The following is a 27,090-nucleotide window of genomic DNA, read 5'->3' on the forward strand; positions in this document are numbered from 1 at the left end:
CAAAATTGTTCTTGTGTTAGTTTACATCCGTTCTATTACCGCGTATCGAGCACACTATCACTACATTAGGTTCGTGTTCAAAGGATTTATATTCGAAACACCTGAAATATGAAGAGTTTCGGTGTATAACTGGATCTGTCGTCTTGAAAATTGATGCACAAGTGGCGTTAAAGATGTCAATATTAGTCCACGTTTGCAAACGTATAGTGTAAGCCCTATCAATCCAGCGGTATTGATGCAGTATTTATTTTCTTTGAACCGAAGACCAGATGTCACACTCGCCTTTTATTGCAAAGAAAAAAAAGTACAAAGACGCATATGGTACATTTGTAATCAATTGTTTTGCAATAAATAACACTCGATATGCTTTATCTGGAAAATGTTTATTAGATCAACATTAATAAGAAGTGTATCACGACTCTAAACGGGAGCTTTAACGGAATTGAATATATTTTGTATTTTAATTATATATTATACGATGCTTTTTCGAATATGTTGCTTCGGAGTAGATATTGACATTAAAAGTAACTTCTACCTGTAACAAGGCAAAACAATATGTACACATATAATGTATTACCATGGTCAAACCGTTCAGATTTAATAATGAAATTTAGGACGTTGTGATCTATCAACCATTGCTTAAGGAATCACAGGCGCACCTTTTAAGCTGAGTGTTGTTGGTGGATTTCTTCAACTAAATAGCAATTACTGTTACTAATATCTAAATCAAAATGAACTCATTCTATGAGAACAGAAACCACTTTACTTTGATCAATCAACTAGGTGGAAACTGCACCAAGGACCTGACATGGGAGTTAAACCACGTGGTACAATGCCTAGATTCCACCAGTCACGTGCTCGGCTTCTGTTTTGGGTGGATCGCAATGGTTCTGAGTTGCGTGTCATTTACAAGGTAAGGTGGATAGTATATTTATTTGTACATACTTATATTGCTACCTCTGTATTGTACATGTAAACCTGTTTTCTCACTCTTTTACATGTTATGACGTATAACAATATCCGCGCGCTATATACTCATTCTGTTTACATGATATGACTTATAGCAACAACTGAGCGTTGTATCCTCATTATGTTTACACGATATTGCTTTATGCAATAACTGCGCGCCACATTCTCATATTGTTTACATGCTATGACTTACAGAAATAACTGAGCGTTGTATCTTCTCATATTGTTTACATGATACGACTTAGAGCAATAACTGAGCGTTGTATCCTCATTATGTTTACACGATATTCCTTAAAGCAATAACCGCGCGCCATATCCTCATACTGTTTACATCATATGACTTCTAGCAATAAACGCGCGCCATATTCACATTCTTTTTACATGATATATCTTCTAGCAATAACCGCGCGCCATGTCCTCATTCTGTTTACATGGTATGACTTCTAGCAATAACCGCGCGCCATGTCCTCATTCTGTTTACATGATATGACTTCTAGCAATAACCGCGCGCCATATCCTCTTTCTGTTTACATGATATGACTTATAGCAATAACCGCGCGCCATATCCTCATTCTGTTTACATGATATGACTTATAGCAATAACCGCGCGCCATATCCTCATTCTGTTTACATGATATGACTTATAGCAATAACCGCGAGCCATATCCTCTTTCTGTTTACATGATATGACTTCTAGCAATAACCGCGAGAAAAATGAGAAGAACACTTATCGTGATTATGTTGTTGGTCGTAACTGGCAGCTAGAGAAAGCAATGCAAATCACTTGGGACGAAACTGGTGAACATTTTGAACTACATTTAAACGCTTCTGTGGTTTTAGTTATAATACATAATACAAGTTGTACGACTCTTCACCAATTAATGGTAATTCCAAGACAATTAACAACCAGTAAAATAAACAGGCGTAGAATTTGCAAATGGTTTAGATCACAAACAACAACAAACGCAACAACAACAAAAAGTGAGGGTGGTCTAATAATCCCACTAAAATGAAAGTCGTGCTGGCACGACATTGGACTTTGGACTTAAGGCTTTCAAAAATGAATGTCGTGTCATCTGTGTATGTATGATAAAGTTTGGCCAAAGGCATGTATTTGTTGATATTGACAATAAACTGAAACTAATAATACTGGTGTCCACCTCGCACACACTGATTCGTCGATTTAAGTCATTTGAACCAAAAGCTGCCTTCGAAAGCTAAACTAAATTGGAAAGAACTTGTTACAGCAGCTGCAGCAAAATATCAGAATGCAATAAATGCAATAATTTGAGTATTTTTAACAGTATATATGGCTTACACCAACGTCGCCAGAACCTTCCAGTCCAACACGGAGTCTGCATGTTCGTTATACTGCATGGCGTTGCTGAAAGTCTAGGCCTGACCGGTAGCCTATTTGCATATCAGTTACCAACTCAGGTACAACCACATTAAATATTTTATAAATGCTTAAATATCAACTAACGTGCTGGCTACATTTAGTTTTATACAACAAACATTGTCGACATTGAACAGGGAAACGAGGAATGTTGCAGCACGAATGAGAGGCATAGCATAAACCTTTCTATGTGGATTTTAAATACAATATATTGATCGCCTAAGGTTTTATTATAATGCTATTAATTAGGTGGCTTCATATTGCCCCAGTTATTTGTCCGAGGTAAGCTGTATTTGCTGAGCCCGAAAGGGAGAAGGCAAATACAGCTGACCGAGGACAAATAACTCGCCCAATATGAAATCACCTAATTAATAAGTATTTTATTAATTAACTAATACGTTTGGTACGACATTTTGGCTAAAACATTCAAATAACTTACGTTAAGTGTTTACATTCACATTGAAGCCGTATTTGTCCCTCATTTATTCATGGTGTCTGCTTTTAGTGACAATGCACGTACTGATGAATAAACCGCTTCGTCGTCCATCTGGTCGGTGTAGAGAAATATAATATTCGTAAAAACCACCAACGGGTTAAATACAACTGTAAGATCAAACCGTACAAAGCGGTTAAAGTATTTAATAGGCTAGTAATTCCAAATCGGGTTAAACGAAGCACACAATTTTCCTAACAGTCGATAAAACGGAAAACAAAATGTCTACCATTTAAAATAATTACCAGCATATTTTCATATTAGGCGAGTATCGACAGCCAATGAAAATGGTCCATTCCTCAAATCCTATATTTGGCGAGATTTGTAGCCAATCAAAACGGAGGAATCTCATATTGGCCGAGTTTTGGCATAAAAGTTATATTGTCTTCAATTGGCTGGTATTGGTACCGCGATTGTCCCAGTATCGCGTCAAATACATATTAGTATTCCCTAAATCGCAATATTCTATATGATGGTGTCAAAGGTTATATCGTAATACTGGTTTCATCTCAGTATCCGGGCCTTACCTAGTAACAGTTTATAACCATTATACATGTATATAAACATTATATTTTACATTTGCCGAAAAAAAATGACATTTTAAACTTAGTCACTCTCGTTGACACGATGCTTCGAGACAGTGGGGTCTTGTGTTGTGGAGGAAACTTGAGAAGCCGGCGATAACCCACTTGTCCGGCTTGGTGACCACTGACCTCGCATTCGCACAGGCCGAGAATTGAGCCCGCGTCAAAAGTAACAGTGTGCTTATGATGCATGCGCGTATGAACTATTCAAAGCAGCGCACTAAAAGCAAACAATGTCGTGGTAAATGTCTAGGAGACAAGGCAATATTAATTTATAAGCCAGCCCTCTAAAACAACAAAGACTTAAACGAGAACGAGTTTATCAGTCTGGAGAAGGATACGTCTCGCCATTGGATGTTACAGTTGACTATTTCCTATTTCAGGTTATGTTTGCACTATCCATGACCATGATGACATTTATGGCTGGCATTCATTTTTTAACGAAGACATGGCAGAACAGAAATCAAAATAAAACATGTAAGTTTGTGATTTGGCGGCAGCAAAGGTACAGCAAAAACGCCCTTATCATCAGCTCGAACTATTCGAACAAGTCAAGTCATCCGACAAACATAAATCTGAATCTCGGATGCCCACTAACCTCGTATTATTTCGATATCATTTGAAAGGGTTTTGTGTCAACAGAAAGAAAATATAAGAAAATCACAAAGCAATATTATAACAAACGCCTTTGCCCTTCAAAGATAGCAAACATGTCAATGGACGTCCGTCTGAAGTTGGAAATGGGAGTAGGATTGATATTGGTCTTATGTTGAAAAAAAGGAGTAGATATAAAATATGTTTTAACTCTATGTGCAATGTACTGTTGGTAATATTGTTACTTCAACTTATTTAAAGCTGCACTCTCACTGAGTTACCGTTTTTACAACTTATTTATTTTTTGTCTTGGAATGAGCAAATTTTTGAGTAAATATATGCAAACCAGTGATAAAAGATTGCTGACAAAAGATCAGATCGCAGATTTTCATATTTCTGTTCAAAAAATAATGTTTTATGGCTTAAACCGTTACTAACGGTTTAAGAAAAATGCATAAAACATCAATTTTCTAACTTAAATATGAAAATCTGTGACCTGATTTTTGTCAGCTGTGTATTATCACTGGTTTTCATGCATTTTCACAAAAATTGGCTCGTTCCAATACATTTTTTTTAAAAAGTTGTCAAGTATTTCATTCTGTGAGAGTGCAGCTTTAAACTGGTATTTTGCTCATTACCATACCTAATCTAATTTAGTTTCTGTTTTCACTTACAGACAACTTACAAAAGAGTAATTTGAAGAAATCAAAGTTTAGAAAGTGCATGTACCCGTTATTCCTGCTTCTCCCGGCTATTTCCGTGCTCGCGCTGGGTTCCAACGTCAGTAGAGGTGAAAAAAGCGTGCTTGATACGGATGGAAAACTGCAGGTTTGACATTCTCACCTGTGTAAATTGAAGATACATGACAGTTGTATGATAAGGAATACATGGTGAACCCTGAAGGGATATTTAGCAGTTGTCTATCCTTGATTGTATTGATGTGCACATTTATACAGATATCTAGGGAACAATCTCTGATTTAATAAACAAGTGAGCATATGCGTTACCTATTAATATTGATCGTAGGTGTCCAAACAAAAAGGTGCAATTTATAAGCAATTTTACTTTAGGAATACAGAGAGTAATGTGCCTCAACTAATAAATCAAACTTGCACCCTTATATTTTCCAGGAAAGCGTCATGCCAGTCCAATGGTTGCTTGGTTATTTTTTCCAGGAAAGGGTCGTGCCAGTCCAATGGTTGCTTGGTCATGTTTTCCAGGAAAGCGTCGTGCCAGTCCAATGATTGCTTGGTAATGTTTTCCAGGAAAGCGTCGTGCCACTCCAATGGTTGCTTGGTTATGTTTTCCTTCCAGGAAAGCGTTGTGCCAGTCCAATGGTTGCTTGGTTATGTTTTCCAGGAAAACGTCGTGCCAGTCCAATGGTTGCTTCATTATGTTTTCCAGGAAAGCGTCGTGCCAGTCCAACGGTTGCTTGATTATGTTTTCCTTCCAGGAAAGCGTTGTGCCAGTCCAATGGTTGCTTGGTTATGTTTTCCTTCCAGGAAAGCGTTGTGCCAGTCCAATGGTTGCTTGGTTATGTTTTCCAGGAAAACGTCGTGCCAGTCCAATGGTTGCTTGGTTATGTTTTCCAGGAAAGCGTCGTGCTAGTCCATTGGTTGCTTGGTTATGTTTTTCTTCCAGGAAAGCGTTTTAGCCAGTCTAATGGTTGCTTGGTAATGTTTTCCAGGAAAGCGTCGTGCTGTCCAATGGTTGCTTGATTATGTTTTCCAGGAAAGCGTCGTGCCAGTCCAATGGTTGCTTGGTTATGTTTTCCTTCCAGGAAAGCGTTGTGCCAGTCCACTGGTTGCTTGGTTATGTTTTCTAGGAAAACGTCGTGCCAGTCCAATGGTTGCTTGGTTATGTTTTCAAGGAAAGCGTCGTGCCAGTCCATTGGCTGCTTGGATATGTTTTCCTTCCAGGAAAGCGTCGAGCCAGTCCAATGGTTGCTTGGTTATGTTTTCCAGGAAAGCGTCGAGCCAGTCCAATGGTTGCTTGGTAATGTTTTCCAGGAAAGCGTCGTGCCTGTTCAATGGTTGCTTGGTTATGTTTTCAAGGAAAGCGTCGTGCCTGTTCAATGGTTGCTTGGTTATGTTTTCAAGGAAAGCGTCGTGCCAGTCCATTGGCTGCTTGGATATGTTTTCCTTCCAGGAAAGCGTCGAGCCAGTCCAATGGTTGCTTGGTAATGTTTTCCAGGAAAGCGTCGTGCCTGTTCAATGGTTGCTTGGTTATATTTTCCAGGAAAGCGTCGTGCCAGTTCAATGGTTGCTTGGTTATGTCTGTGGAATAATGGCCGCAGTATCACTTTGCTGTGCAAAACTCGTTGACATTCTCATTTCAGTAAGACACATACGCTAAATAACGTTTTGTATTTCTCTCTTTCAAAAAATGCAATCGAAATTCAACTAGTTTACAGCAGGAACCACTTTTTGTACTCAAGTGTAGGGCGGCTCCAGGAGTAAATGTAAGAGGGGGCGTAATTTAGGGGCGTAACGATATGTCATTTGCCCCTCCCCCAGAACCAGAATTTATTCGGTTAAAGCGTTGGCGGGGTAGGGGGGGGGGCGTTTAGTCAAAAGGGAAATTTAAACAATTTCTTGTCTGAAATCGTGCATTTTGAACTTATTTAAAAAAAATCTCTAAATTTGACATAAAAAGTACAACTCCCCATGGATCCGCTTCTACTCAAGTGTGCTTGTTATTCTCTCAGTCAATCAGCTAGAAGATCTTTCATTTCAGTTATGAAATAAATAAATTAACTGGATTCGTTTAACATGCATTACTTGATACAATGAAATACATACAAAACCTCCATTTCCTGTGGTTGCAGTTTTATACAACGGAAGGAAGTCCAAGACTTACAGTGGCGCTGTTGGGTGGCGTTTGTGGCGATTTCTGCTACCTCATTTCTGTATACTGCTTTGGTCTGACTGATATATTTGTTTACCGCACTCTGCCGTGGACCTTACCAAGGTAAACAGCATATTTGGCGGTTAGGAAGTCTAGTGCACTCTGCCGTGGACCTTACCGAGGTAAACATCAAATTTGGCGGTTAGATAGTCGAGTGCACTCTGTGTTTACCACACTCTGCCATGGACCTTACTGAGGTTAACATCATATTTGGCTGTTAGGAAGTCGAGTGCACTGTGTGTTTACCGTACTCTGCCGTGGACCTCACCAAGGTAAAAATCATATTTGGTGGTTAGGAAGTCGAGTGCACTATGTGTTTACCGCACCATGCCGAGGAACTCACCAAGGTAGACGTCATATTTGGCAGTTAGGAAGTCGAGTGCACTCAGTGTATACCGCACTCTGTCGTGGATCTTACCAAGGTTAACATCATATTTGGCAGTTAGGAAGTCGAGTGCACTCTGTGTATACCGCACTCTGTCGTAGACCTTACCAAGGTTAACATCATATTTGTCGGTTAGGAAGTCGAGTGCACTCAGTGTATACCGCACTCTGTCGTGGATCTTACCAAGGTAAACATCATATTTGGCAGTTAGAAGGTCGAGTGCACTCTGTGTATACCGCACTCTGTCGTAGACATTACCAAGGTTAACATCATATTTGTCGGCCAGGAAGTCGAGTGCACTCAGTGTTTACCGCACTGAGCCGTGGACCTTACCAATGTAAACATCATATTTGTCGGTTAGGAAGTCGAGTGCACTCAGTGTATACCGCACTCTGCCGTGGATCTTACCAAGGTAGACGTTATATTTGTCGGTTAGGAAGTCGAGTGCACTCAGTGTTTACTTCACTGTGCCGAGGACCTCACCAAGGTAAACATCATATTTGTCGGTTAGGAAGTCGAGTGCACTCAGTGTATACCGCACTCTGCCGTGGACCTTACCAAGGTAAACATCATATTTGGCGGTTAGGAAGTCGAGTGCACTCAGTGTTTACCGCACTGAGCCGTGGACCTTACCAAGGTAAACATCATATTTGGCGGTTACGAAGTCGAGTGCACTCAGTGTTTACCACACTGAGCCGTGGATCTTACCAAGGTAGACGTTATATTTGTCGGTTAGGAAGTCGAGTGCACTCAGTGTTTACTTCACTGTGCCGAGGACCTCACCAAGGTAAACATCATATTTAGCGGTTCGGAAGTCGATTGCACTCAGTGTATACCGCACTCTGCCGTAGACCTTACCAAGGTAAACATCATATTTGGCGGTTAGGAAGTCGAGTGCACTCAGTGAATACCGCACTCTGCCGTGGATCTTACCAAGGTAAACATCGTATTTGTCGGTTAGGAAGTCGAGTGCACTCAGTGTTTACTGCACTGAGCCGTGGACCTTACCAAGGTAAACATCATATTTGTCGGTTAGGAAGTCGAGTGCACTCAGTGTATACCGCACTCTGCCGTGGACCTTACCAAGGTAAACATTATATTTGGTGGTTAGGAAGTCGAGTGCACTCAGTGTTTACCACACTGAGCCGTGGATCTTACCAAGGTAGACGTTATATTTGACAGTTAGGAAGTCGAGTGCACTCAGTGTTTACTTCACTGTGCCGAGGACCTCACCAAGGTAGACCTCATATTTGGCGGTTAGGAAGTCGAGTGCACTCTGTGTATACCGCACTCTGTGGTTGACCTGCCCAAGGTAAACATCATATTTAGCGGTTAGGAAGTCGAATGCACTCAGTGAATACCGCACTCTGCCGTGGATCTTACCAAGGTAAACATTATATTTGGTGGTTAGGAAGTCGAGTGCACTCAGTGTTTACCACACTGAGCCGTGGATCTTACCAAGGTAGACGTTATATTTGACAGTTAGGAAGTCGAGTGCACTCAGTGTTTACTTCACTGTGCCGAGGACCTCACCAAGGTAGACCTCATATTTGGCGGTTAGGAAGTCGAGTGCACTCTGTGTATACCGCACTCTGTGGTTGACCTGCCCAAGGTAAACATCATATTTAGCGGTTAGGAAGTCGAATGCACTCTGTGTATACCGCACTCTGCCGTGGATCTTACCAAGGTACACATCTTATTTGGCGGTTAGGAAGTCGAGTGCACTCAGTGTATACCGCTCTCTGCCATGGACTTTACTAGGGTAAACATCATATTTGACAGTTAGGAAGTCGAGTGCACTCTGTGTATACCGCACTGTGCCGGGACCGCCCATTTTGAATATGCATAGTCGATAAAACAATGAAAAAAAATATATAAAACAACAATCTGCACTGTGAGTTTGATGAATTTGATTTTAGATTTTTTTCCATACTTCCATTGAGCTTACAGTAATGCATATTCAAATAAGAGTTGCTCGACATCATGCCCTTTATCAGACCACTTTTGAAATCAATAAATATCTCACAATAGTCCTTCAGCCAAAGGCGAGAACCCTGCATGTCGGTGTATAGAAAATAGTTTAAGCTTATTTTGCTAGCTTTGACCCTGTACTACAAGAAAGCGAATCTACAAGAAAGCGAATCAATGACCTCGTGCCACTTTGGGATATTTTTAGATCAAAGATGGCATCCGAAATGGCCGCGACTGGGTTCAAGCGTACATTTGTAAAAATCTGTGCATGATCTTTGACCTTTGGTCTTAATTCAAAACATTTTTAGTTTAAAAAAAAGAAAATGCGAAATTGTATATCAAAAATAAGAAAACATAAAAGTAGTGGCCAAGAAGGCCGTCAAAATGTTTCAAAGCGGGAATATTCTTGTTGTATATCGGCGTGTATATTGGTCAGAACTCATCGTAGTGTTTTAAGAAATAGCGTTCTTGAAGGCCGCCAAAATGTTTCGAAAGGGGAATATTCTTTCAAAGATGTACATTGGCTTGTTAATTGGTAAGATATCATCGCAGTGTTTTAGTTATGATTGGATCAGTATGCATCAATGTAATAAGAAAGCCTGTTGAACCATATCAAATTTATAATAGCGCCCAAGATGGCCGCCAACAGAAGGGAAAAAGATATCATATATAAAATGTTTTTCAATATCATTTTCACTTAATCGTATCAAATAACTCTTTACAGAAAAAAATCGTTTATTATTATGAAAATGGCAACTTTCTTTTAAACGGTTGAACTATGCCTTAATTGTGTTTGAAATTATGGCATGCTCACAGAATTTAATAAAATAATAAAATAGCACAACCTATATAAAAAGTACTTTCGGGTATATTGTCACTGTTTCCTATTAGGTTAACTCAAATATCACAATTCACTTATATCAATGATAAATATTTCCTCCAAAGAACCTAAACCTTCATTAGGAGATGTATTTGAGAAGTCATTGTGAAAATGCAGTCATCTTTAAGACGGCAACAACATAAAAACATGTTGATAGAAAAATGCGGTTTATTGTCCCACATGTATATTGATTATCTAAGCATGACTCTCTCTGTCCCGATATTGTCTCGATTAGTTTCGATTTACAGTCTTGCTGAAATTCTTGGTCTTACCTGACTACAAGGACAGCCCCATTTTACATGCATATGTCGTCGGGTATGTGCTCCATGATGTCCTCCTTCTCACGAAGAAAATGTGAGCAATATACCAGTTAATAACCGATCATTACCCCACTAGTGACATGATTTCGTGAGGCGTTTATCGGGAGGAATATGAAGAACATGGCCCGAAACGCTGTCGATTATCGCGCGACGGAAATGCGAATAGCAGCGATATATATGCGACCACTAATCTGTCGCGACAGTGGTCAGATCTATTCTACGACAAGAGGTGTAAGTCCCGTCAAAACACGATAAACTTCGGCGTGCTAGACGGTATTTTTGAAGTTTGTTTGTGATTATGAGTAATTCAAGATCGTATAGGGCCACACATATGTTTACTTACTCTTTTTTTCGAATTTGTCGTAAAACGATTATTTTTTTACCTTAAGGCCAATTGGTTTCTTCAGTACTTAACTGTGCTCGATTCTTTGTCTCAAAAAGTATGAGTAATTACTGCGTTTTTGCTATGCTATTTTACTATTTTTCAATCAAGCAGTTGATATGGTTTTCGATGCAAAACAGATTAATTATCAACGTTTTATTTACTCTTGTGTATAACAGTGTATCTTGAACGCCATGTCGGTTTATATTCAGATCATATAACTTGCAGTAGGTATTGTACCAATGCATGGCATAACTTAAGAAGCAAAGATCTACCCAGCGATGAAAAACTAAAAAAATAACTAAAATGACAGTTTCGTTCGATTTTGCCGCCATTTGAGACGCCATTATGGATGAAACATGGAATACATTTGATTAAAATGCCATTGGAATGACTCAGTTATTGGCTTATTTTTTTAGAAATAATTCAAAGAAGTATATTTTTTTCACAAGAATCAAAGCATTTACACATTTTGAAGTAAATTATTGATTTGGTAATTATAGCATTCTGGAGCGCCATCTTGAATATAAAAACCGCCAAAGGTGACACAAGAACATATATGGGATACTTGTATTTTCTAATCATCGCCATGCAAGGTTTGGCTAAAATACCCCCATTTGGATGCCGGACTTCTGTAACACTTTTGGTGTTTGATGTGATAAAACTTATTAAAAAATAAAATAAATAAAGCCGTAATTGCATATTTCTGACATTATCGTTTTCATGCTGTTTTGCATATTATAGTATTAAAACGGAATCCTCTAGGGGCCATCGCCTTTCGAAAATATCTTAGAAAAAAACGCGACATTGAAGTTTCATTTGAAATTCGATAAAAATTGCGAAATTAGAAATTTACTTCGTTGTATCTTTATAAATAAGTCAGTATGGAGTAAAAAGGCGATATTTATTGTTGCATCGGTGCATCTTTTTGCATGGTCTACCTAGAGGATGTACGATATCAAGTACTGTACAAACACTAAAAAAGATGCGAAATTCGACATTTACATTATTAATCAATCAGTATGGCCAGTAAAAACGATATTTTTTGTTGCATCGATGCATATTTTTAATTGACTACCTAGACGTTTTACTATTATAAATTACAGTACAAATTGTAAACAAAAGACAAAATCATATCGGGTGTTTCTTATCTAGACATTTTCAAAAGGCGAGGGGTAGGGTTGCGATTGTCCTTATAAGATTCCGTATATTTGTCAAACTTCAAAACATTACTAATGGCAAGTATTTGAACTAATAAATGTTATCAGTTCTCAGTTATTCTTAAAAAAATGAATAATTTACATATTTACTACTCTTTGGCAAGGCGTCATTATTTTTTCATGTTCATGTCTTTCTCGACCGCATCAAATACAATGACACATAACATCCATTTCCATAAACTAATTAACAGCCACTTTCCTACTTTCAGATTAATCTCATCCGGCACCGACACAGGCGTATCCTTTGAATAGATTTGCTCCTTATTTGAAAACTATAACCTATGCATAATATATACGGGTACAAGTTTGTATGGTTTGGTTGAGATATGATCGTGATTTGTTATTTTGTGATCACTCTAAAGTATAAAATGATTTACTGCTACGTCATTTTGAATTTCAATAACTTATTTATAAATGGCGCTCACAATATGTGTGCGGAAAGTGATATCTGTACATTTATGAATGGCCAGAAATAATTGCAATGTTATATGACTTAATTTGACACTATAAACTATTCCTATATTCACAGACCATCGGGTTTGGTTAACATTTTCAAGTGACAGTCTTATTCAAAATCAATACATACACATGTCTAACAAACATAAATTTTGACTGATAAACCTTGAACTACTTACTAAATAATGCATTTATGGAAAATATTAATTACGGATAACAATATTGTAACCGTGTATTTAATAGCAGAAATCACAGAAATATTAAATGATTGGTGAATGCTAAAAGATTTACTGTGGTCTACTATAGTCCCATAAGGTAGAAATACAGTATTTTGTGTGTATTTCTTTCAAATTCAACTCGATATCTTTCATAAGAACCATTGTTTTCGACGTTTATTCATCTTTTGGAATTTTAAAACAATATTATTAATTGTGGTAATTCTTATTGGGAGAAATAGTGGATCTTTAATAATACTTACTTCACAACGGTAGAATACCCAAGCGTGATATTTCGTTGCCATCAATTTTCTACAGTTTCTCAATGGATGTAGTGTTAGCTTCTGATGGTTGGGTTAAGTGTTAGCGGGTATTCAATATGTACTAGTATAAAGAGAGTCAGATCCTCACATAGCACACATCTTGTTAGATCCTCACATAGCACACATCTTGTAAGATCCTCACATAGCACACATCTTGTTAGATCCTCACATAGCACACATCTTGTTAGATCCTCACATAGCACACATCTTGTTAGATCCTCACATAGCACACATCTAGTTAGATCCTCACATAGCACACATCTTGTCAGATCCTCACATAGCACAAATCTTGTCAGATCCTCACATAGCACACATCTTGTTAGATCCTCACATAGCACACATCTTGTTAGATCCTCACATAGCACACATCTTGTTAGATCCTCACATAGCACACATCTTGTTAGATCCTCACATAGCACACATCTTGTTAGATCCTCACATAGCACACATCTTGTTAGATCCTCACATAGCACACATCTAGTTAGATCCTCACATAGCACACATCTTGTCAGATCCTCACATAGCACAAATCTTGTCAGATCCTCACATAGCACACATCTTGTCAGATCCTCACATAGCACACATCTTGTTAGATCCTCACATAGCACACATCTAGTTAGATCCTCACATAGCACACATCTTGTTAGATCCTCACATAGCACACATCTAGTTAGATCCTCACATAGCACACATCTTGTCAGATCCTCACATAGCACAAATCTTGTTAGATCCTCACACAGCACACATCTTGTTAGATCCTCACATAGCACACATCTTGTTAGATCCTCACATAGCACACATCTTGTTAGATCCTCACATAGCACACATCTTGTTAGATCCTTACATAGCACACATCTTGTTAGATCCTCACATAGCACACATCTTGTTTGATCCTCACATAGCACACATCTTGTCAGATCCTCACATATCACACATCTTGTTAGATCCTCACATAGCACACATCTTGTTAGATCCTCACATAGCACACATCTTGTTAGATCCTCACATAGCACACATCTTGTTTGATCCTCACATAGCACGCATCTTGTTTGATCCTCACATAGCACACATCTTGTTAGATCCTCACATAGCACACATCTTGTTAGATCCTCACACAGCACACATCTTGTTAGATCCTCACATAGCACACATCTAGTTAGATCCTCACATAGCACACATCTTGTTAGATCCTCACATAGCACACATCTTGTTAGATCCTCACATAGCATACATCTTGTTAGATCCTCACACAGCACACATCTTGTTAGATCCTCACATAGCACACATCTTGTTAGATCCTCACATAGCACACATCTTAGCATGAACATAGCAGTTTGTGCACTGTGAAACATTTGACGCCAAATGTTGTTTAACTCCCACTGCACAATAAGCCACGGGTACTTGCAAGTTTACCTTAGTCTCCATATTCGGGAAGGAATTTCCAAGTGGAGGGGTGGGGGTGTTACCGGCTCACCCGAGAGCTAGTTTTTATATCTCCGCCAAGTGGCGTGAACTCGTCGGCTCCTACACGTGTGTGACACTGAGGCTGAATGACCAACACGACAGATAATAAAGTGTACAACAAAAAAAGACTATACACAAAAGCCTGTTTTATAAATGTTAATATCCATTTTATAGAGAAATTGCATTTTTTTTTAAAATATACACAAACACATATTTTAAAAGTGTTCCTGTTAAAGTGACACCCATTTTTAAAATCAATACATACACCTGTACACGGTGGAGAACCCACGTGACTTATTTGGTAAAGTGCACGGCAACAAGTGTCAACAAGTCTCGATTCAGGTAAGGTTTTTAAAGATAACTCTCTTAATATTTGGAGAATTTTTGTGAAATAAAGACAATAAACCCCGCATTTAAGAGCTCTATTCACGGTAATAAAGAACTTTCTCTAATATTATAAAGTTTTCCTGAAAATCTTGACCAACTGATTTCTCATAGTTGAAATCTAAGGCAAAGTACACTGCTTTTGACAAATCTATCGCTTTACTTCATGTTAGCCATAAATAATTCATACACAAGTCTTATTTTAAGCAAATCTTATGTATTTTAAAGTTTTCAGCGTGTATTGTTGAACTTCTTATAGTTATTTCAAAGGCGAAAATGAACTAAAACCAAATTGATACACGGACATTTTAGGTTTGATAAAGTACACGGTCGTTTACAACCTTCAGTGTATATACTCATTATTTCACTGACTGGTGCTAAAACGAGTTATTATAAATTTATTTATTACTTCTATTCTTCAAATTCATTATTGAACATTGCTCCATGTTTGAAAAGACGCATTGTAATGGAGTGACAATGGAAGAATGAACGCGTTTTAACAGTTAGACCGACAGAGTCGCCTAAATGATGGGCTCATTTTCATGAATCATGGAAACATGTGTTTTCACACTAAAATTCATTCCCGTATTTTAACAATATATTCGCAATTGACATATAAAGGGCTTGAAGTATTTGTAAAGGGTGTTCCACTTCTTTTTCGTATCGTATATGTAAAACGTGTTTGTATTCATTATACATGGTAAACAGTAACACATAACTGCTTAATAACTCTTCATTTTGTCAATTTTGGGAAAGAAAAGTGTTCTTGTACTTTTAATGTCTTCGATTGCTAGCTGATTTGATAGACTAATGATTTTGTGACATTTGTTTCATTTCAGAATATGAAGACTCCGACTTTATGCAAAGAATGCGGAATGGCATTTCAAAATAAAAACAACAACATGTAGTAGACCACGATAGAAGGCATTCTGGTCAATTGCCATCGTTTTTGCGGGAAAGTGTTTACACAGACACAGGTTTGTTTTTAGCTTTATTTTTATCGCAGAGAAATAAGAATATACTAACAGTTATACTTTTATTATGACTCCCCTCGTATAGAGGTTAAGATTTGCCGTCGTCTGACTGTGTTTTCAACGTTTTTTAGGGGTTGCGTTTTTCACATAATAATGTGGTCCGTGTTTCAGTGGACAGGGTCGTTTAGTTTTATGATACTGATTACACGATCAAACATTCATTGCGTGGCAGTAATATAGTGTTTTTTTATAAATTGTATTTAAGTACTGACATTGCCAGCATTTTTCGCTAACTTGTGACAGTACATGTCTTTTTTTATAGGTGCAGCAATCACGGCGAGACAAAGTTGCACGTCAAATATTGTGACAAAACTGCTCTTGCAAGACTTGAAGATACACGAAAGACGCGAAAGCGGCCAATTGAAGCTAACCTGTGATGTGTGTGGGTTCAAATTGGGTGACACGACCAATCTCAGTGACCAGATTTCTTCTAGACACAGGGGAATGTCACGTCACAAATGTCTACAGTGTCGCTCAGCATTCAAGTTCAAATCTGGACTCAGCAGGCACGTGAAGGCGAAACACCCCTAATCAGGACACATTGAAAGATCACAATGGTCTAGTTAGAAGTGCATTCCAGTTTGTTGCCGAGTTAAAATAACGTTTTGATGAGTTTAACATTTTATTAAGATAAATAGCAAAACGTACTGTTACCAAATGGTGCTCTTTCAAAATGTTCGTTTGTCTTACAGTACTGAAAAAAATGCTGTGTAAAATTAGTATGAAAACGGATTGAGCATAAAACATTTTCACAAGGTTTAGGGATGCATTGTTGTCATTTTCCCATTGATGTCCTATACACTCTTTACTGCATGTATCTTATATAATTCAGCAAGCTTTGAAACACAATTATTTTGTAATCACATTTCAGCCTTTAGTATAAAACATTCTAATGTTCCATGCTCAGCTCTTATCTAGATGTTCAAGTCTTAGTCCTAGCCTGTAAGTTGGTAATATAGTGTGCTCTCATTCCTCCTTGCTGTTTCCCATCCGAGCATTCATCTTTACAATAAGTTCTTACTGTATTGTTCGACCGCAGTTTTACTGGTGTAGATCAGATAATATTTACACCTCAACTTCCATTCCTTAAATGAACGTCATTTCGGCAATAGCGTTCATCAATCGATGAACGCAACATCTTCGGATATGTTCGGATCGCAATTCATTGCATAACAATATACATGAAAAATATTTATCTTGCTATTGATTGTATTGTGTCAGGAGGTCCCGTAAAATATAAATCAACATTTTAGAAAGTGTTAGTTTTTTTAAATTTTAAATGTGTAGTTGCCATAACTGTTTGAATTTTACGTTTAAAAGTGATTTCAAGTGGTTGATCTTTTCCCGCGATATTGTGACGTCATTAAAAAAATGCTCCCGGGTCGTTCTATTTACAGAATGGGTAGGAATGGGTTACTGAAAGTTTTTCTTAAATGAAATTAAGTTTTTTTTAACAATTGTTGAATGAAATAATGAACTATTGGTGTAAATATAAGTAATGAATTGCGGGGTTGATGTCATTATCGGGGATATGAACGCAATTGGGCTGGTCAAAGTACTCGTGGAGTCCTTCGGACTCCACACACTTTGACCAGCCCAATTGCGTTCATACCCCGATAATGACATCAAGCCCGCAATTCATTCCCTAAATATTTGTTCAGACTGAACCAGATAAAAGATTCAGCGTTACCTGAAAGGAATGAACAATATGCTTTAAATCTAGAAATATGTATATTTACACCTCAACTTCCATTCCTTAAATGAACTGCCTTTCGGCAATTGTGTTCATCAATCGATGAACGCAACATTTTCGGATAGGTTCGGATCGTAATTCATTGCATAACAATATACATGAAAGCTATTGATCTTGTTATTGGTTGTATTGTGTCTGAGGTCCCGTAAAATATAGAGCAACATTTTTAAAAGTGTTTGTTTATTATATTTTAAATATATTGGTACCAGAAGTGTGTAAATTTATAATCACCACAAACGGGCCGCTAACTACAGAGATGTTTTATTCGCCGTCAGTCCAGATTATAATTTATAAGTAAAACTATCTGATTTTTGAAGAAATGTATGTATAATTCTGTATTGATCTGCATATTTAAAAGTAATCGAACTTATAACGGCAGACTTTCTCTTAAATTATCCCATAGACTATCTTTCAACTCCTCATTAAATATGATTGCTAAATATTTAGTTATTTAGGTGTGCGTTATAATGCAAAATTTATTAATACAACTTAAATAAAAACTAAACACTATACATTCTGGCTTCACGAATAGAAAATGCTTATATAACTATTAGTTTGTAAACCGCACTCTACTTTCAAACATAAACTAAAATGACCGTGTACTTTATCATCCTAAAATGTCCGTGTACTTTATCAATTTGGTTTTAGTTCATTTTTACCTTTGAAATAACTAGAAGTTAAACAATACACGCTGAAAATTATGAAATACATAAATTTGCTTAAAATAAGATTTGTGTATACATTATTTACGGCTAACACGAAGTAAAGCGATAGATTTGTCAAAAGCCGTGTACTTTGCCTTAGATTTCAACTATGAGAAATCAGTTGGTCAAGATTTTCAGGAAAACTTTAGGATGTTAGAGAAAGTTGTTTATTACCGTGGATAGAGCTCTTAAATTCGGGGTTTATGGTCTTTATTTCACAAAAAATCTCCAAATATTAAGAAAGTTATCTTTAAAAACCTTACCTGAATCGAGACTTGTTGACATTTGTTGCCGTGCACTTTACCAAATAAGTCACGTGGGTTCTCCACCGTGCTTTTGAGTGATAAACCTTTCACTACTTACTAAGTAATGCATTTATGGAAATATTAATTACTGATAACAAATGTGTTAACATGTATTAAATGGCTGTAAATGCACACATATTAAATGATTGGTGAGTCCTAAAAGATTTAAAGTCACCAACTATCGTCTCATAAGGTAGAAATACCGTGTTTTCTGCACCTTTCTTTCAAATTAAGCATGGTATACTTCATAAGAACCATTGTGTTATGATATTAATTTATCCTATTCAGAAAATTAAAACAATCGTAAAAATTGTGGAAAATCTTAATATTAATGAGTAAGAGTGCACCTTTAATGGCGACTGTATTCGTTGATGGGGTTATAATGTTACATGTTCATTCTCTATCCTTACATGTGACTGATCCTTGCGCTCTACAGTTGCTTTGATACATGTTCATGTTACAGTGTAGCTTGTTCAGGAGACGACAATGCTCTTTAATTAATTTCATTCACTTTCATGCTTAAACAGAACGCCCACCATTAGCGCCATGTATTTATGATTAAATTATTTAATGCATTGTTTAAGTTTATAACTGATTCTTAAAATAATAATCCGTTATAACATGAATATAATGTGAATATGTACGATTTGAACGCCATGTCAATATAAGGTTTTAATCATATTAATAAGGTTTGATTTGACACTATTGATTTTTGTAATTATTTATATTTTTTGCAATTAAGTCCAATACAAAGCAATTTGCTACAACAATAATTGATATTGCATTAGCGAAAAGGTATTCCCGCCTGTCGAATTTAATTAAATTGTTCCATTCAGTTTGATTAAATGAAGTGATTTTTGCATTAGGTAATTCTCGACTTTGTGACTCATGTAGAATTCCTAGCTGGTTTCCCCTCTCGACTGTTTTGATCGCAATATGTTGCAAACGATGTGGCTGTGGTAATTGTCTTAGTGTCGTTTCATTATGAGTGTTGACTATATAATTATATTATCTTTCATATACTGTATAATAAATGTATTTCTGAGAACTTGCAATGCAATTTTGAAGAAGATGACTATTTTTATATCTCGGAACTAATACTGTAAGAATTCGTCGTGTGTTATATTGAAATACAGATTTTTTTTAATGAAATGGTGTCTTTGATAGGGCTTTTTTCTGTGAAATAAAAGTTCTTCTGTGAACAAGAAAATAGTTTTTCAAAAATAACTGGTTGTCGAATTTCCTTTAAAGAAGTTATCCATATATCCCCAGGTTTCACATTGTTTGGTCTATTCCTTTAAAGGTATTGTTTTTTTTTTTTTTTTTGTTTTTTTTATAATTGGGTCTTTGCTCGTCTGACCGTCCTATCTTTCGTATTCGCCCCTTTACTCCCCAACCGATACAAGGATTTCAAAATGACTTGGCATCCATATCAAGCCGATGTGCACAGCAAAGCGCAAGTTTAGGCTTCTTATCTTAACGCTCAAGATCACACTTTTAAGGTCAAAATTATTTTTATTTCGTGCCGGCTTCATAACTCGTAAGGACAACAATGGAAACGAGACTTTTTATTTTATTTGTTTTTTGTAATGTCTTTTACATAAAACGTTAAATGACATTAAATCATACATATTGTTTTACAAATGTATGTCTTAATTTTAAATTGCTATATATTTACATATGTAAACAGTACATTTTTCAAAGTGACACTCTTATTCAAAATCAATACATACACATGTATAACAAACATCAATTTTGAGTGATAAACCTTTAACTACTTACTAAATAATGCATTTATGGAAAATATGAGTTACCGATAACAAGTTTGACTGTGTGTGATGCTAATAGTTTCAAACAATGACTGCATCGTATCTTTGAAATGTTTTTGCATTAGGTGCTTTGAATTGTATTCCTCCGTCTGCAGATAGAGTTGGGATCTCTAATCATTGAAGTACTTGGAGTTTACCTATTAGTTCATTATTATTGATTTCATTATTAAGTTGCCTAAAGTTAATGCATACTTTGATAAGATTTACCCTTTACGTTTTTCTTTATTTAGGATTGTTGGGAAAAGAGTGAGGTTTGTGCACGTAAACTGGTTTAAACCCCCAGCAAATTAACATTTTACTGACCGTTTCAAGGCAGTACCTAACAATCCTTGATAAACATACCTAGTTTTTTTATATAGAATATATGCACTGTGCTGTTTGTGGAGTTTTGTACTGCTTTCCATGTTTCTTGTTTGTGATTTTTTGTTTTTGTGTTCTATGTCTTTGGCGTTTAATAGTGCCATTAAACCGGGTTTATGTTTAAACTTTTGGCTACTGAGCTTGTTTCTGTAGTGTTTTCACATAAGTATTGTAACCCTGTATTTAATAACAGAAAACGCAAAAATATTAAATGATTGGTGAATGCTAAAAGATTTACTGTGATCTACTATAGTCTTATTTCTTTCAAATTAAACTCGGTATCCTTCATAAGAACCATTGTTTTCGACATTTCTTTTTCTTTTTTGGAATATTTTAACAAAAGTTTTATTTATGGTAAATCTTTTTTGGGTCAGCTAGGGTGCATCTTTAAATTTAACCTTTCTAACTCCTTAACCGACGGATGGATTTCAAAATCATTTGACAGAACCGTTAACACTATCGAGTGAACGTGAAAACCAAATGTTCCAGCCACTTTCCTTCACGGCAAATGATATACTTAGTCAACTGCCAAAAGGCCATATTTCCCGGTAAAGGTTTAAAACAACAAACCGAGAGCAGAGCGAATATAACCTACCTTCAAGGACAAGGCCACTCTTTGCAATGACTTCACTGGTACAAATGTTAAACCCAAAATGCTGAGTTTATGCTCCAGCCACATTCCTTCAAAGCCAATGTCAAACTTAGGGCTTATAGATCACAGAGCAATGTTCGATATAAGTTAATTCAGAAGCCCATCTCACCCTATAAAGGCAAAAAAAATATCTTGTAATAAACGACGTTACATTAGAAATTTCGATGGAGGTATAAATGCACAAATCTTATGCAAAAAATGTTTGCTGTACATTAATTACAGAACGTTTCCATGAGGATGTCAGACACGTTTGTGTTGGTGCCACATGTCTCCCTCACTCGTAGTGTATATAAATTATAAAAGCATTTTTTTTTAGATGAAATAGTAATTGTACGGAGTTTATTTTCACAATGACATCAGTTTAAAACACTATTGATTACACAATGGTTGGCTATGTTCTAAATAACTCTTAATCCAAATATGAAATGTTTTTCAGATTGAAAGACAATTTTTTTACAATTTTTCGTTTCATTCTAAATTCTAGACTTTAGAATAATTTCGACTTCCAAGTAATTCGCTGATTTTATGGGAATAACGTGAACATAAAGGATGATGGTGTCTGAATCACGTCGACTTTTAGATTCTTTAACAAGTCGCCAGATAATCATACAGCGATGCTTTCAAGACCAGAAAAGGAGAAATAGACGGCTGTCAAACGAAGATGCAAACTGCCTTATAAGGTAAATTAATCATTGTTTGGGATGTTGATAATATATGATTTTACAAAACACTTCAAAATAGAATTTAAGCCTGATATCACGGCTCCATTGAAGTCGGCGATAGACCAGCGTGGGAATTATCCCATTCATACCCGCATAAAGAAGTTACAGAAAATGAGATTTTAAATGTGATAACAATTCATTCACTCTCAATACAAACATAGCTTCAATGTTTGCATAATTAAACATGGCGTCGTTCGGTCTTCCGCTTATCTTTCTCCGCCGTAAGAATCAACCGGTGCAAACCCATGGCTTTATCAAGGTAACATGAAAATCTATGTTTTTTCCACTCTTCCTTGACCTAGTTCTGATGTCGATGTCTCTAGCGATGGAAGTGAAGAAATTCTATGGATGCCTCTAAACACTCTACACGAACATACACCGCAGTACTCAGTGTGTGAGGCTCGAGTCCAGGTGAGACACCACGTACTTGAAGGGCATTTGTATTTGCATAGCATACCATTGGATTTTACATGAATACAAAAGCCATAAGCTATACGCATAACTGTACAGTGTATCTCTAAGACAGCAGGGACATGTTGAAAATGATGTTCGAAATTAACGAATTAATTTGAGCAAGAACTGAACTGATATCGCTCTAAGGTTAAAATTATGTTACTGAAAGAGTTACTGACGGTCATTTTCCAGCAAAACGAGCTCCTTTCAACATGTTTGCCATATTTTTACCTGACACCTATTAGTATAAATATCAACGTAATATACTATTTTAATCATATCACTACCTAATCAGCTTTGCACCTTCTAAGAATCTTTTTTTCTACTCAATAAAACCCCAAACAAGAATCAGGCCAAGTTGCGAAACAATTCAAACTAGATAATACCTGTAATAACGTTTATAAAGCAAAAAATAAAGATAACTGAACTAGCTGTTCATTAACTTTTTATGCACATGGCTTATATTACATTACATCTTTTTTTTCTAAATTAAGGAGTAAACATAAAATTCAGGGTTCAAATCCATATAACATTAAAACAAAGGAAGCAAACTTATACTCAACTAGTAATAGCATTAAATGGTGTTCATATTAGAAGTAGCGCTTTTCAAGAACGGAAACAGGAACCATAAACAAAAGTACATTGCTATATACTCTCCCTTTTCCGCCATACTTCATTGATTTAGTGAACATTACCATCTGGAACAAAATACGAAAATAAATTGTAACCCTACCGAAACTCTAGCTGGATCTGTACTTAATTACGAGGCTGACATAATGGATATCACGAAACAAAACACATCGAGCTCATTCATGGTAAATTCATGAGAAAAAATACTCATTGTTCGTAAAAGTACGTGCACTCTTAGGTGAACATGGTCGTCTTCAACCTTAAGCTGTTCTTCTCAAATATTTAATTTAAATAATATAGTCAAAGGAAAACTCCCTCGTACGAAAATATATCGTATTATGTTGATGAATGATACAACAATATAATATATTCAATAATAATACTTATGCATACAACGGGCTAAATTGAGCCTGCGATATAAATAACATATTAGAACAAATCGGCATGAATGGTAACCGGCTCTCACAAAATGTATACCGTTGAAATTAATAACATTACAAGACACATTTCGCCACTGAGTCAATCCATTATTTGAACTTATGAGGCTCCATAAGCTTCAAATACTTTTAGCAGTTCTTCTTAATGTCTGGCATTTTTTGATTAAAATTTAAAAAAGGATTAAGATGCCAACATCATGTGACCTCGTTAAAAATAACTATATTTCGACGATATTTTGAATTTTAGAATCGAAAATTCAGTATTTTAATTGTTCAAACAAAACAATTGTCATATAAAATAAAAACGATTTATATCAAGAACGCTTTCGTAGGTGGTTGCATTGTGAAGGGAAATTTCTGCTAAGGAGATTAATATTTTGGTTCAACAGAAGGCGTCTTTGGAAAAGAAGATAAGCTTATTTTTCGATAATATTTGATATTAAATATGACTTTGACAGCACTATATGATAAAGGTTAGACGAAGATTTGAATACCATCACTTTTTTAAATCAATAGATTATCTCGGAGTCGGATCCGTGTCCTGATTCTAATAGCGAAGAAGACCATGCAGATAACGTGACCTCACAAGGCGAGGTTAGTATGAAACTCAAGCGAAACTAAACAAGCCAAGCTGCACTCTCACAGATTTACCGTTTTGACAACCTTTTTATTTTTTGTCTTGGAAGGAGCCATTGTTTACGTTAATATCTGCAAACCAATGATATAAGACTGCTGACAAAAGATTAGATCACAGAGTTTCATATTTCCGTTCGAAAATTAATGTTTTATGGCTAAAAGAGTTACTAACGGTTTAGGAAAATGCATGAATTAAACATAAACTTCTGAACTTAAATATGGAAATCTGCGATCTGATTTTTTGTCAGATGTCTTATATCACTGGTATTATGCATTTTCGCATAAATTGGCTCGTTCCAAGACAAAAAAAGTTGTCAAAACGTTCATTCTGAGGGAATGCAACTTTAACGTGACGTGTAATCTATCGAAGCTGTATACTATTCAGCTACAACCGGAAGCTGATTGAATAATGATATACGATTTCCCTCGACATGTCATATACTTGTAATGTATGAGATTTCTCAAAAAACAGTTGTGGTACCAAAAAGCTCAAGCAATTTTTATTTTTGTTTTTATATGCAATAATTAAGATTTCCAGGCAATTACAATGACACAGTACGTTTCATTTTCGCACATCATGTGATTCTAAAATTCAATTTAAAATTTTAATTATCAACTGTTATAAAAATTGGATGTTTTCAGAAGAAAAAGAAATAAAACAAAATCAATGCTGATTTAGGTAAGAACAAAATGATAATATATTTCTTTCAGGAACAGTCGGACGATATGGAATCGACAACCTAATGAATTTTAACAGTATCATCTATCTTCTGCAATAAGTTTTCCCATAGGTACCTCCAGAATTTTAAAACCATAATCATATTGTATATAATATGATGGCGACAGAAATGTTGCTTCTGAGACACAGGTATCGTCATCATTGAATCGGATACTATCGTTGATATTCGTAAAAAGGCACAAAATGAGTACTTTAGGCAATGTAGTAAATGTAGTAAAGATTGTATGCTATGTTTGTTGTGTTTTTTTTCCTTCGACCAAATGCCCTTGATATAGTCGAAAACACATTCGTATCGCTTATACTTTGTAGGTGCGGACATTACCGCATAATTCAGAAGACAAGCATTTGTTCGTCAAAAGTTACTTCGCCACAATCCAAAAATGTGTCCAAGAACCATGAGTCGATGCTCGTATTTGCTCAAGGTTCAATCATTAGCAAGCATAATAAATGCATCATTGTATACATGTTCATGTCCTTAATATATGGGTTGTGTAAAAAGGGCGTTTTGATCCAAAGCCAGTACAGATTTTGGCTCAAAAAAATAAGATGAATTAAGCTTGTTATAGATATTTCGAGAAATTGTGGCTTAAAGTCTAGACGAAAATCACACAAACAAATGTAGCTAGGATAAATACATTGCAAAACATGAGTTTATTTGATTGTCCCCCGTGGCACTCTACAATGTCAATTAACAAGTACTTAGTACTTAACTTGGCGTAAAGATCAAACGGGAAATATTTCCATTCATAGTAACGTCCCTTGCGAGTTCCTAACCTTTTACGCTCAAACGGCTTCATGTGTGTTAGAAGTCATGATAATACCATCACATGGCAATGTTTGGAAGCACCCAATTCCACAGAGGTTGGCTTGTTATAGAATAATAATTGTTTACTTTAAAAATGCTCATTATGTATTCATTCATTAAACACTTGTCGCATTTTATATTTGTTTACTGCACATAGATTGTGTGGGGACAGCGGTCATGGGATTTTATAGGTTCACACCGAGTGAACGATAAAAAAATGAAAACACAATGGGACCTTGATTCTCCATAATTTCATTGCAACAAAGCATTCATTGTTTTTATTGTACTGACAGATACATTACAAATCTTTATGCAATTATGTTAGATTTTAGTTATATAATAAGCAAACACTCAGTTTTGACGGATGTTAGATATATATGCACATCTCGTACCTTATTTGGGCCAGAAATATCATGGGCGGTACAAAATATGTCTTCTGCTCGTAGTTGTATTAACAACTAACATGTTTGCAAACTTTATGTTTATCTAACTAAAATAAAACAGCAAGGAATTTCAAACAAAATCCATCTGCTTAGCTACTCCCATATAAATTTATAAGCCTTATTATTGCGTGCATGACTAATCCAGTGTTAGTTCGATCAGCCTTAGCCATGCATGCATGTCCAACGCTGAGAGAGTTAGATCAGTCTTAGCCATGCGTTTTTGGCCAACGCTATTAAAGTTTTATCAGTCTTAGACATGCGTGCATGACCAATGCTTTAAAAGTAGTATCAGTCTTAGCAAAGGGCATGAACAACGCGGAGAAAGTTAGATCAGTCTAAGGCATGCGAGCTTGGCCAACACTAAGATAGTTAGATCAGTCTAAGGCATGCGAGCTTGGCCAACACTAAGGCATGCGAGCTTGGCCAACAATAAGATAGTTAGATCAGTCTAAGGCATGCGAGCTTGCCCAACACTAAGATAGTTAGATCAGTCTAAGACATGCGAGCTTGGCCAGCACTAAGATAGTTAGATCAGTCTAAGACATGCGAGCTTGGCCAGCACTAAGATAGTTAGATCAGTCTAAGACATGCGAGCTTGGCCAACACTAAGGCATGCGAGCTTGGACAACACTAAGATAGTTAGAT

At 36.4% G+C, this 27,090-nt stretch overlaps 1 protein-coding gene across 1 annotated transcript; it reads left to right on the forward strand.

The window, feature by feature from the left end:
• The first annotated feature begins 216 nt into the window (after positions 1–216).
• LOC128245513 (uncharacterized) lies at positions 217–25,376 on the forward strand. Its single transcript, XM_052963706.1, has 12 exons — positions 217–321; positions 784–913; positions 2,274–2,406; positions 3,826–3,919; positions 4,713–4,864; positions 6,275–6,373; positions 6,864–7,006; positions 12,311–12,338; positions 22,181–22,260; positions 22,605–22,713; positions 24,339–24,416; positions 25,170–25,376. Exons 1-12 carry the CDS (start codon positions 270–272, stop codon positions 25,200–25,202), a joined length of 1,131 nt encoding a protein of 376 aa, XP_052819666.1. The 5' UTR covers positions 217–269; the 3' UTR covers positions 25,203–25,376.
• Positions 25,377–27,090: the final 1,714 nt, after the last annotated feature.

Source organism: Mya arenaria, chromosome 9, assembly GCF_026914265.1.
Source record: "Mya arenaria isolate MELC-2E11 chromosome 9, ASM2691426v1".
Taxonomy (NCBI): domain Eukaryota; kingdom Metazoa; phylum Mollusca; class Bivalvia; order Myida; family Myidae; genus Mya; species Mya arenaria.

What these genes read in the sequence shown, in the direction of transcription:
- LOC128245513 (XM_052963706.1), top strand. Translation starts at nt 270, where the DNA reads ATGTCACACTCGCCTTTTATTGCAAAGAAAAAAAAGTACAAAGACGCA. An exon ending in CATCCGGCACCGACACAGGC is followed by an intron (nt 12,339 to 22,180) that starts GTATCCTTTGAA and finishes ACAAGTCGCCAG; the next exon opens with ATAATCATACAGCGATGCTT. An exon ending in TGTGTGAGGCTCGAGTCCAG is followed by an intron (nt 22,714 to 24,338) that starts GTGAGACACCAC and finishes TTAAATCAATAG; the next exon opens with ATTATCTCGGAGTCGGATCC.